This window comes from Meriones unguiculatus, chromosome 17 (assembly GCF_030254825.1).
Source record: "Meriones unguiculatus strain TT.TT164.6M chromosome 17, Bangor_MerUng_6.1, whole genome shotgun sequence".
Taxonomy (NCBI): domain Eukaryota; kingdom Metazoa; phylum Chordata; class Mammalia; order Rodentia; family Muridae; genus Meriones; species Meriones unguiculatus.
This window is the reverse complement of record NC_083364.1, coordinates 58,870,416-58,882,990: the sequence shown is the minus strand read 5'-3', so window position 1 is coordinate 58,882,990 and position 12,575 is coordinate 58,870,416. Positions and strand designations below refer to the sequence as shown.

Genomic DNA, 12,575 nt, shown 5'->3' with positions numbered 1-12,575 from the left:
GTTCGTTTTTTCGAGTTGTGACCGACTCGCTGACGACGGCAGCCACAAGTGAACAAGAACCAAACCGTTTAGGACAGGTGGCCTCTTCCACCACGCCCTCAGAACCAATCCACTCGGCAGCCTACGGCCCGCCCACCGCAGAGTTAGGAAGCGCTGGCTGTCCGGGGAACCGGAAGTGGCGACGCCTCGCGCATGCGCGCCCGCCTCTGCTCGCACTTCCTACGCCGGGCCCTCCAGTGAAGAAGCGGGGTCGCTCACCCGACTCAGCCGGGTCTCCGCCCGCCTGCGCGCCGCTCCACCGCGCATGCGTCCTGGCTGGCCCATCCGCTTTGAGGCGGGGCGACCGGACAAGTTTCTCTTTTTTTATTTTTTTTCTTCCTCCTTTGCTCCCGCCCCCTGCTCTTCCCACCTGCCACGTACGGGACCGCGGCTCTCGCTAGGCTTGTTGGGTGTGTGCGATTGGCTAGGCCGGCGCAGCCTGCAGCTCGGTGAGGCTCGGCGGCCGAGCGGACGGACGGATCCCGGAGCCTCCCTGCTGCGACACTGCGGAGCCGGTGGCGGCCGAGCGGCGGCCGGGTCAGCTGAGGCGGCGGCCCCGGCGAGCGGGTACGGCCCCCCGGAGCCCCGCGCGCCGCCGTTCTCGGGCACCCGGGAGGGCCGGAGGGCTTCTGGAATGCCTGGCGCCTGGCGGGTGGGGCCGGGCACCTTGGGAAGGGGCTGCGAACGAGGCCTGGGGGGTGGGGGGCAGGCGAGGAGCGGCCCTGCCCGGGGAGGGGCGGCCGGGAGGGGGAGGGGAGGGCACCGGGCCCGGCCGGCCTGGCCTGGAGGACCCGCTCACACCCGGGTCCCGCTCCCTCTCGCCCCAAGGGCTTGGATTTCTCGCCCCAAGGGGAGAGAAAGAGGGACTGGGGAGGCCTGGGGCGTTTGGTGCCTCTCACTCTCCAGGGAGCCCTGAAAGGTGGAGAGTGAGTGAGTTGTTCAGGGCAGAGATAGAGGGGGCTTGAGGAGGTCGGCAGCGTTTGTGCCTAAGTACCCCCGGGAGTGGCTCGGACGGTGGAGCGTGGACCCCGAGGGAATAAATAGTTTGGGGTCACGAAAAAGCGCCGTCGGTCCTACACCGTCATGCTTAGTGTCCTCTTGAGGCCCTACCCAGTTTTACTGATGACAGTTCCTAACTTTTGTAAGTTTGTGTCTCTGGGCACTGTAGGAAGGATTGTAGAGACCTAATCTCGAAGATTATACAGATTTAGCCTGTTACTCTCCTTTCGAATGTGAAAAAAGTACACCATGGAGAAGAACTTGAGCTAGCATAGCTAATAGCGAAAATGGTACCATTTTTGCCACATAAAGTGCATGTCATACAGATTTTTGAGGCCTCTTGCAGTTTTAGAATAATCACTTTCTTTTTTAATCAAGGTGTTTTGTTGGTGGTGTTTTGTTTTAAGAGGTGGGTGGTGGCAGTGGTGGCATATGCCTTTAATCCCAGGGGCAGAGGCAGAGGCAGAGGCAGAGGCAGGAGGATCTCTTGAGTTCGAGGCCAGCATGGTCTACAAAGTGAGTTCCAGGATAGCCAAATCTACACAGATAAACCCTGTCTTAAAAAACAAAAACAAAACAAAACAAAACAACAAACACTGCTTAGAGGGTGAGTAATAGAAGCTTCTGAAAGAGGGCCTTCCCCTCAGGGTATGCAAGAGGAAACCTAGGCTTGACTGTTGAACTTAACTCCTAGTGCAGCTTTATGTCATTGGGCACAACAGTTTATCCCAGTTATCAGAAAATTTACTGGATGGAGGGCAGGTTCATGGCAGAGTCACTTCAGGACTTCACAAGTAGTAAGGCAGTGACAAGATAAATTAAAAAAAAAAATAGGACTCACCAGCAATTCTAGGAACTAATTCATGTTAATCTCTACCCTGTTGGAGAAAAGAGGACCAGAGTTGACACCTGAGTGCGTAAGGTTTTTCTCTTGGGACAGGAAATCACTGATGCCTGTGTGTATTTACCTGAGATCACTATACAAATGAGAAAGTTTTTAGCAAAGATTTCAGGGAGTTTTAATAGTCAGTAGGAAACACTAGAAGTGAATCTGGGCCACCTAAGGATATGTAATGTGTGTCTTTAGGTCCTTTGGAGCTGGGTGCTTTCCTGTTCCATCAAAGGGCATATACCAAGTATATTTGTGCTGGAACTTTGTCATACTTGGGGGTGTATCTTGATATGAGGCCTTCATTTTGGCCATGCAGAGAAGGTACTATGAGATGGTTTAACTCAGGAACTGACAGTGTTCCAGCCTTCTCCAAGTGCCTTGCTCTTTGGCCCTTTTTGTGTAGGAAACAGAAAACTCCTTAAATAGCTTTTGTATGTCAGGTACTATTTTAGGTGATTCTGGGAATATATACTAGTATTTTACTGAAACTGATCACTGGTCCTTAATCTAGATATTGCTGGCTTAACTGGCCGTAGATAGAAGGCAGTAAATGCGGATTTATTGAAAGATCTTCATTCCTGTTTGGCTGTCAATGGAAGTATGGGAGGTTTATCACCTATATTTTTATATTACTATATTTTAGAGCCTGGAATATAGTATGTGTTCTGTAAATACTTTCTAAAGGCAGAGAACAACTTTGGCCAACAATTGAAGAGTTGGTTTTATAGCTGTTTCAGGTCAGTACAGCCCTCATGAGAAGTCCATTGTGAGACTGATAAAAAATTGTGCTCCTTGCATTAAGATAAGCATGGCATGCAGATTGTGGAACATAGTTCACTTTGTTCTGCCTTGACCTTGTAGTGTTGTGCTTAATGTCCTATTTCATTGAAGAGTTACTAATAAAAGTGTAATCTTCTTAGAGGATGGGTAGATTCATTTAAGGGTTAGATGCAAAGACTGGAGCATTTATGTGAGCAATATGGGGAGAGATACATAGGATTCATTAAAAACTTTACAAGTTGAATAGTTTGGTGATTTGCTGAGTCAGGGATTTTCCACATTAAAGGGGCAGTGGCAGAATAATTGTAGAAAACTTTTATGATGGAGATTAAATAAATTTTAGAGATGGAAACAGAAAGCTGCCAGTAGTAAAAGTTGAAGATTGAAAACAAAATGGCTGTTAGGAGATTTAGGACAGCTGAAGTGGCTCTCAGTGGTCATTTACTTGGAACAGGTGAAAAGAGTTGGTGGCAGGAACATTCTGTAGTGATAGATAAGCATGTTCGGGAGTTACTTGGCCTTGAGAAAAAGGAATATTAACCCATTATTTGATTCTAAATATGTACTTTTACAGTAGTAATTTGAATTATTAAAGGCCTTAGTGTTTAGAATTTAAGATTATAAAGTCATAGAAAATCATATTGAATAACCTAAATTGAGGTAATTAAAGGAAAATAAAACTTAAGGGAAAATTCTGTAGCAAACTAGTATTAAAAGCTACTGCTGTCACTTTAAAAAAAAATTATTTTATGTGGCACCAGGTATTTATTGACCCCAAAGCTTTATGCATGCTAAGCAGACACTTTGCCACTGATTGGTGGCCTTTGGTTTTATTTTTTTGTTTTTGTTTGGGAAGGGGGGAGAGAGAAGAGACTCCAGTGGCCCAGATTGATGTTGAACTTGTTTTGTGGCTGAGGCAGACCTGAGCCCCTGACCCTGCCTACCCTACACTTAGTTCTCTTTCTTCCTTTAAAATAAAGACTGCGTGGCTGGGGAGATGGCTGAGCTAGCAGCATGCGCCAGTTCTGAAGAGCTGAGCTCAGTTTCCTATTCTGGTATTGGAGGGTTCACAACCCACTATGGCTCCAGCCCCTGGTGATCCAACACTCTGGCCTCCCGGGGCGCCTGCACACAGTTAAAGATAAAATAAATCTTAAAAATGAAGGAATGCAGTCCCATCATACACACCCATTCTGATTGGAGGTAATGTGGGTTGACAGGTTAATGGAGTTGTGTAGCTTGATCTTAGATAGTTGTTAGAAAGCCCAGGAGAATATTACGTACTTGTCCTTTCTCTTCGAGTTTCTAAAATAGGAAATTAGAAAAAGTGCTCTTGAGATCTTATTTAGGAAAAAAATAGGTTCTAATTTCGTGTTCATACATGCCTCCTCTCCCAGGTTAACATTAGAGTTACAAGTTAACAATTTTGTAGCCATGGTCTGTTTGAATAACTATTTTGTACAAGGCCTCTTCTAAACTCTAGAAAGATGAACAAAGATTCTGTACAGTGGAGAGGACAATAACAAAACAAAACCATACCAGTGTCTCATAGTGATTAGTACTTTGAAGAAAAAGGAGGCTGAGAAGAGAGTGATGAGGAGTCATTTTAAATTAGATTCTTAGGGGAAAACTCTAGAAGATGACACATAATTAGCAATGTGGGTCCAGTGAGAAGTGAAAGAGTTCAAGGCAAAGGATACAGTAAACACAAAGCCTTTTGTTGAGAGGGAATCTTAAACATTGGTGTAGCAGATTGTGAGTAAGACAGAAAGTGGGAAATGTGGTTAAATACTCGACCAGAGGCTGGGTCATGCTAGATAAGCAGACATTTTGAAATAAGTCAGGCAAAATGCTGAATTGGAGTAAGTCGTAGTGAAGGTACCAAATTGGCTGGGTTACAAAAATACTATAAAGATGGTGGTAACCATGTTTGCTGTCACTTTAGATGTAAGGCTTAAGAAAAAGGAAATGGCAAGGCCTTTTTTCTGTTGTGTCACTAGAAGAGTTGCAACCAACAGATGTGAAAACTTCAGGGGCGACACCATTGTGGTTGAACATCAGGAATTTATTTTTAGACAGATGGTATTGGTATTTTCAGTTAAGTAATTGAGTATGTAGATAAAATAATACTATACATAATAATAGAAACTACATTATTAATAAGATGCTTCCAGACCATTTATTACATATATCAACAATAAGCATTTTCTAAAGGCGCATCATTTCTTAACATTCTTTCTAATAGCTCTGTTTTCAACTTTCAGCCTCTTTTTGTTTACTCATCAAAACTATTTTCATCAGTTTTTTTCCCTAGAGTTGTGAAGATAGAGCATCCTGGAGTCCACCATGAACGGACAGTTGGACCTAAGTGGGAAGCTGATTATCAAAGCTCAACTTGGGGAAGATATCCGACGAATTCCCATTCATAATGAAGACATTACTTATGATGAATTAGTGTTAATGATGCAACGAGTATTCAGAGGAAAACTTCTGAGTAATGATGAAGTTACAATAAAGTATAAGGATGAAGGTAAGACTTTTAAATATTAAATGTGTTCTTTTGCTCATTTTTTTCAATGGACTATCTCCCTGTCCCCCCAACCTTGAGTAGCTATTTTCTTTTATTTACTATTTATATAGTACATACAATTCTTTTGTGCGTTAAAAATATAATTTATTTTTAAAATTGAGTACCTGATATTTTCACATCCATTTTACAAATACTTTTTTTTCTCCTTCCAACCAAATTTCCACATGTATGTACACAGTTGAAAGGGATTCTCACACTATATGAATTTAATGAAAAAGGATTTTTTTACCAACCAAATATGGAGAAGCTGGCTTAAAGGCAGGTGTCTCTGTATCTTTTTATTCTTTTTTTTCTTCTTCCGTTGGCAGTGACTAAATACTTACTGTGTAGTACAAGACTTGACATACTACACCTGGCCAGATGTGTTTCGTTATTGCAGGATTTTTCAGTGTGCATTGTGCTGATCTGTGTTGTCAATTTATTGTATGCGGTACTCTTGGCTTATTTGACCACAACTATTTTTTTACAGAGATAAATTTTGCTTGACAAATATTTCATCAAACATACTAGAATTATAGTTTCAGGCTACATTTATTTCCGATGTAACTATTTACTCAGGCTTCTTTGTTAACATCACTGTGAAATTTTCTTTTTACCAATGTCATTTGTACTATTGACATTATCTTCAGTCTGTTTCATCTTGAGCTTAGCATTTAGCATTGCTTCTTATGCTGTCCTTGATGAAACACTATCATCCCTTAATTTCTCTAACACTGCCTTTCCTGATTTTCTTTTTATGACTAACAGCTGCTTTTTGTGAGGACTGGCTTTAATCATGATGGTTATTATTATAAAAACCTTATGTTCTCAGTGGTTCAACATTCAAGAAATCAAGGAATGTTATCTAGCATCCTGTGCTTACCCTGAGCATTAACATCCAGCATGTAGATGGACAGAGTATGAAGAGATCTTACTTGCTAGGGTTTGAGATGTATGTCTGTACACAAAACATTGGTCAGAGCCCGGTCATGCGGCTTTGTTGAGCTACAAATGGAAATTGTTAATTCCTTGGCACCTATTTTATATACCTTACCCATTGTAAATCAACTGTGATCAGCTAAGTTTGTCATCTACCAACATGTGTAAATTCTCCTTTTCTGTTGACATGATTTGAGAGTACCCAAACTAATTTTTGGAGTCACTCAAGTTCTTAACTTTCTTGAACAATCTTATCTTTTTATTTACACATAGTTTTACCTCTATACTGTTCAATGTATTCCTTAATTGAGTGAAATTCTCCTCTTTCTTGACATTGCAACTCAATTTTTTTTTTTAAACTGTATCACCTTTTTTCTTTTTAAACACAGCTGGGGACTAAATTTAGGACTTCTAGTCAAGCACTTTACACTGAGCCAAATGCTGACACCACAACTAAAAATTTTAATAATCATTGTAACTTGAGACACTGTAGTCTTTCCTCACTTAGCACATCCTAAACTGACTTTATGACTAGCTGTCTCTTTTTTCACTTTCATATAGGGGAAATGTCAACAAACTGAAGGATCAGATAATAAATACTGTAGCTTTCCATCTAACAGAGGACCTCTGTCATACTATCATAATTTTTGACAACTTAAAAATGTAAAAGACATTCATAGTTCATTATTCTGCTAAAACAGAAGAGGCTCTGTTGGGTGTGGTTTGTGGCTCCCACTTTGGGTTATCTTCCTTATTGAAATCTGTCCTCCATATCCAGTTACCGCATTGTATTTTCTTCCTTCCTCCCTTTCTTTTTTGTGATGTTTTTTAAAAATTGTTTAATTTGTTCAGATTGTTGTTTCATAGTCTCTGTTGGCCACTACATGAGATGGCAACTTAGATAATTGTTCCAACAGAGATACCCATTCTGTGTCTTAGGGTTTCTCTTGCTGTGAAGAGACACCATGACCATAGCAACTTTTTTTTTCCCCCGGTTTTTAAGACAGGGTTTTTCTGTGTAGCCTGGGCTGTCCTGGACTGGCTTTGTAGACCAGGCTGGCCTCAAACTCACAGAGATCCCGCCTGCTTCTGCCTCCCGTACTACTGGGTTCAAAGCTATGCACCACCACGACCAGCTGACCAAAGCAACTCTTATAAAGGAAAACTAATTGGGGCTAGCTTACAATTTCAGAGGTTAGTCCATTTTCATCATGGCAGGAAACATGGTGGCATGCGGCAGACATGGAGCTAAAGGAGCTAAGAGTTCTAGGAGACTGTGTGTTCCACATAGGGTGTAGCTTGAGCATACAAGACCTGTTTCTGTGGTGACACACTTCCTCCAACAAGGCCACACCTAATAGAGTGGTTTCCTATAGGTCAAGCATTCAATCACATGAGTGTGTGGGTGTCATTCCTATTCAGACCAGTATGTTCTGTTACTGTTATGTGATTTAAGAAAAGAAAAGACTAAGACTGTTTACACAAATTTCATTCTTGGCATGTTATTTTTTTTAAATTGTGTTTATGAACAGAGTCCTTGAGAATTGAGCAGTATTAAGTATATATGCTATACATTTGTGTATGTAGATGTGTCTGCTTATAAATACCTAAAAAGTATCTAGTTATGACTGGTTTTGACATGTTTTATTCAAAATAAACGTGTCTTAAAAGTTTAAAAGCTGGTTTAGTAGAGTGCTCCAGGATAAAACTACTCATCCAGACACCCTTAACTGACCTTTCTGCCTAATTATTCCCCCCACCCCAATATTCCCTTAGCCTTGTGAATGCTTTTGAAATATTCTCTTTATAAGTATTTTTATTCTTAAGATCCTAAGAGATCTCAGTCTTCCGCATGCATTATTTTATATATATTTACATAAGAACATCTTTTTCTGGAGACAATTTAGTGTTTCATCTTCGGCATGGTCAGTGATCTAAAAGATTTCACCCTGTTTTGTTAAAGTAGTATTATAAACCCTTTTGCAGCTCTGACTTATGTAACTCTTGATTTTTATTGATGTATTTTACTAAAAGTAAAGATTTGAACTGGGAATCCTTGTTTTCATACTTGATAAATTTAAGTGTTACAGAATGGAAATATTTTTCTAATATAGTAATCTGTGATATTGTTAAATCTTTCAAGACTAAAAGTTAATGTGTATGATTCATTTTTTTGAGACAGGGTTTCTCTGTAGCCCTGGATATCCTCAACTCAGATTCACTTGTCTCTGCCTCCCAAGTTGCTGGGATTAAAGGCAAACGTCACACCAGGCTTAACTTTGGCTCCATTTTCTCAATATGATATTTATAAGATTAGTAGACAAAGTTGATCTACTATTTTTAAAAGCTTTTTCTTCGATGATACTTGATTCATATGGCAGATTCTAATTGTGTTCTATAATTTATATATTTTTTTTATTTTTTTGTATGACCTAGTTTACTACCAATACAAATCTGAATTTATTTTTCTTTTGAATTTCAGATGGAGATCTTATAACAATATTTGATAGTTCTGACCTTTCCTTTGCAATTCAGTGTAGTAGAATACTGAAACTGACATTATTTGGTAAGTGGCAAACTTTATAATTTACTTCCTGATGTATTTTTATTTGCTTTAGCTTTTTTCTTTTAATGGCTCAGAGTTACATAAAAGTTTCAAATGCTCAAAATATTTGCATTCAGTGAGAGTGTGAATTACTTGAAACTTCATATAAAGTTTTTATATACTAATTTTTATAGAAAACTAATTCAGACAAAACAACACTATTTTGTTTTTGAGATGAGATATAACTTAGGAATCTCTAGTAAAGAGTTCTATAGTTTTAATTTTGTAAAGTCAGGATTTTGGCTTTGTTAGGCTATTTATGTTTGGGAAAATTAATGTGTTAAATTCTGTATTTGTTATGTTACCCCAAGTTGTAATGCCTTGTATGTCAGATTAAGAAGTAATTGCAGGGTTCAAACTACCTCTGAGGTCTCTAAGAACTTGTAATTATCTTTCTCTATGTTATGCTTTTGCTTTTTCTCAGGGCTTAGCATATAAGTCTGCTACTTTGGATATGGTATTCAAGGAGTAAAGGATAACAACGATGGTGTTGAATCTAGCTCAATAGTAGTATACTTGCCTGGGTACTAGTATATAGTAGTATACTGCCCAGGTTCTAGTCCCAACATTGAAATAAAAATAACCTGAAGAGAATGCTAATAAAAAGATGTAAGACAAATTTAATCTTAGATTTTATTTTGTTTTAGGGCTAATTGATTTGCCAGATTGAATGTTTATTAGATAGAATAGAAATAATTTCAGATTTAAAGTAATTGCATGATTGTGATTATGTGAAAAATAAAAACTAAAATATGTACTTTGTTTTGTTTAGGATTTAATTTTTTTCAAATTGAATTATTCTGAACCTTAATATTTTATGAACTGTAACCTTGTACTGTTGATTTAATTTAATTTTATTTTTTCTTCAGTCAGATAACGCAAATATGCATTAGGTTTTTTGTTGTTTGATTTTTGTTTTTGTTTTAACAAAGACTATTTAAAGGATACCTTTTCACAATGTCTCTTTTGGTTAGAGAAAAGGAAGATTAGATACACTGGGCTCTGTCTTATTTTCAAACACAGAGAGAATGTGTTAGATAAACAATTACAACGAGTGTGTGTGAATGTCAGGGATTAAGAAAGACAGGCTGAGAGAGCCTTGAATACCAAAAGCTGAAACTTGGAATATTCTTGGTGGTAGTGATAAGGTTTTTACTTTGCATTATGTAAGAACTGCAGTTTCATGTCTCTATGACAGTATAGGTCCTAGATCCTAGATCTTCAGTAGATTCTCCTCTTAAAACAATTTTGTAGAAACAACTCTTATCCTTGATACTGGAAAGAACATAGTTATATTGGGCTCTTGGAGGTTTGGGAATAGTGACTTGAGGATTCATTACTGTGGTCTTTAGATGGACTTGTTTAAATTTATCTGTATAGTTTTGAGTCTTTAGAGCCTGCATATTACTGTGAAAAAGAATAAGTACAAGCAAAGCCAAAAATTTTTGGGTCTCAATCCAAGTCATAGTGGTTTCTTACTTAGAGAGTACTACTGGTACTCAGATCTATAAGATAACGTGACATAATCCATTTAAGCAAGAAGCAGTGGCCGTAACTGGTAGCAAGATCAAAATTTCAGTCAATAGAATTGATAGTCTCCAAAGTGTGTGTCAGAGGATATTAATAACTTGACAGAATAATAGTAAAGAGAGCTTGGTAATATTTTTAGAAATGAAAATAAAGTAGAAAGGATAAAATGTACATACAATAACCCTATGGAGTTAGGGAATAGGAGATGGCAAGAATGAAACATACACATTTATATTAACAATTTCAAGGGTAAAATGGAGAGTGTAAATATATTAAAACAAGCTAAAGAAATTTTCAAGATTATGTAAAATAAGTGAAGTTTTAGAATCAGGAGACATGGTATGTCTTGAGGAAATTACTACAAAACTGGAAAATACATAAGACAGAGTCATTATCTTAATAAAAGTGGCCAGAAAGAATAAGATTAGTCAGTGATGAAACAATTAGACAGGTTGTATACTTTTTTCACTTAGTAATGGAAACTGGTAGGTAGAAATCACATGATGTTTCAAATGATTAAGGAACAAAAAACACAAAAGCATCTTGTAGTCTACTAAACTTGAGCAAAAAGTTGAAGTGAAAACATTTTCAAAGAGATTACTTTAATGGATCCTTGTTAGAATTTTTAATGTTGGTATTTGGCAAGATGGTAAAACATGCACAAAATCTTCAATTTGAAATGAACATTGATATTAAAAAAATAGATCTAGGAATAGGAAAACAAGGGGGCAGAAATAATGAGCAATGATTGTATGTAAAATAAGGCATAAGAATAAAAACTGTAAAGGACTGGTTTGGGAAGAAGTTAATATTAACTTTAGAATTTTTTTACTGCAGTATGTATAAATTTTAAGAATGTTGATTGAAAGTTTGGAAATGCTTAGTAGATGGGACAAAAGAAAATACAGTATACCTGCTTGGCATGCTAGAAGGTAAGGAGAAAGAGAGGTACAGAGAAATAAATAATACAAAATACGTATAAACTGATGGTATATATTCCAGTTAGAAGCAGTGTCAAGGGGCTGCAGAGATGACTCAATAGGTAAAGTGCTTTCCATATAAGCATGGGGTCCCTAATTTGGATGCCCTACACCCACATAGTAGTATATTCTTGTAACCCCAACACTAAGTGGAAAGAGAAAGGTAGATCTCAGGGGCTCTAGCCAACAAATCTAGCCCAAAGGGTACACCCCAGTTTCGGTGAGAAACTCTGTTCCAAAAAGAAAGTTGAAAGCAAGTAGTAGAAAATACCACAGTCAGCTTCTGGCCTTTAATCACATATTTAAGACAAAAACAAAAGGCAGGTTTTTGTTGTTGTTGAAAATAAAAATTAAAAACAGGATCAGATGAATGGGGAGGAGGTCCCCCCCCATCAGTGGACTTGGAAAGGGGCACGGTGGAGATGAGGGAGGGAGGGAGGGAGGGACTGGGAGGGAATGAGGGATCGGGACATGGCTGGGATACAGAGTTAATAAAATGTAACTGATAAAAAAAAATAAAATAAATAAAAAAAAAAGAAATTAAAAAGAAAATAAAAATTAAAAAAATCCAACTAATTAAATATGTATCCTAATAAATATATTAAAAGATTCTTATGACATTTGAAGGTATGTATGCATGTGTGTGTATGTATCTATGAATATTAGACAATATGTGCACATGAATATTAGACAAAACACAAAGTCAGTTGTTCTTGAAAGAATATACTATATAGAAACTTGATTAGCAATCATTTTATAATCCCAAGATTTGGGAGTCTGAAGCAGGAGAATCACCCATGAGCCTCAGGGAGAACTACTGAACTACAGAGAAATCAACAAAATCATAGTCATGGGAGAACTGTATTCTCTCAGAATCCAATAGTTCAAGTAGGATTAAATTTGGCTGTAGACAAAATTTGAAAAAACCTGGAAAGAGGCTTGATAATCAACATCTGGAATTAAGGAAGCAGTATAATTTCACTTCTGTTTTTCAAGTTGTGACACTGTTTCTGGGGAGACTTAGACATCTACTCACCCCAGAAAAGGAAACAATTATATACTAAGTAATGAAACCACCAAAGTCCAAATGCTGTACCAGTGAGCTTGTTGGGATGTCTTACAGGAAGGGGTGTGGGTGAGGGTTACACATAGAAACATAGATGAGTCACAGGCAACTGTATCACTGAGCCCACCCCAGGGTGGGCAATGATTCAGGAAGGCTGGATCCCTGGAGTTCCTGTG

General features: G+C 38.5%; 1 protein-coding gene across 4 annotated transcripts in view; it reads left to right on the top strand.

The window, feature by feature from the left end:
• Positions 1–404: 404 nt before the first annotated feature.
• The window catches only part of Tfg (trafficking from ER to golgi regulator), a 32,579-nt gene continuing 20,408 nt past the window's right edge, over positions 405–12,575 (top strand). Inside the window, exons 1-3 of one of the 4 annotated variants that reach the window (XM_060370569.1) lie at positions 405–606; positions 5,012–5,240; positions 8,701–8,784. In XM_060370569.1, coding sequence (XP_060226552.1) covers positions 5,057–5,240; positions 8,701–8,784 — 268 coding nt within the window. In that variant the 5' untranslated portion in view covers positions 405–606; positions 5,012–5,056. The remainder of the gene's footprint in view (positions 607–5,011; positions 5,241–8,700; positions 8,785–12,575) is intronic. The other 3 variants (XM_060370568.1, XM_021634093.2, XM_021634092.2) reach the window with 3 other exon arrangements.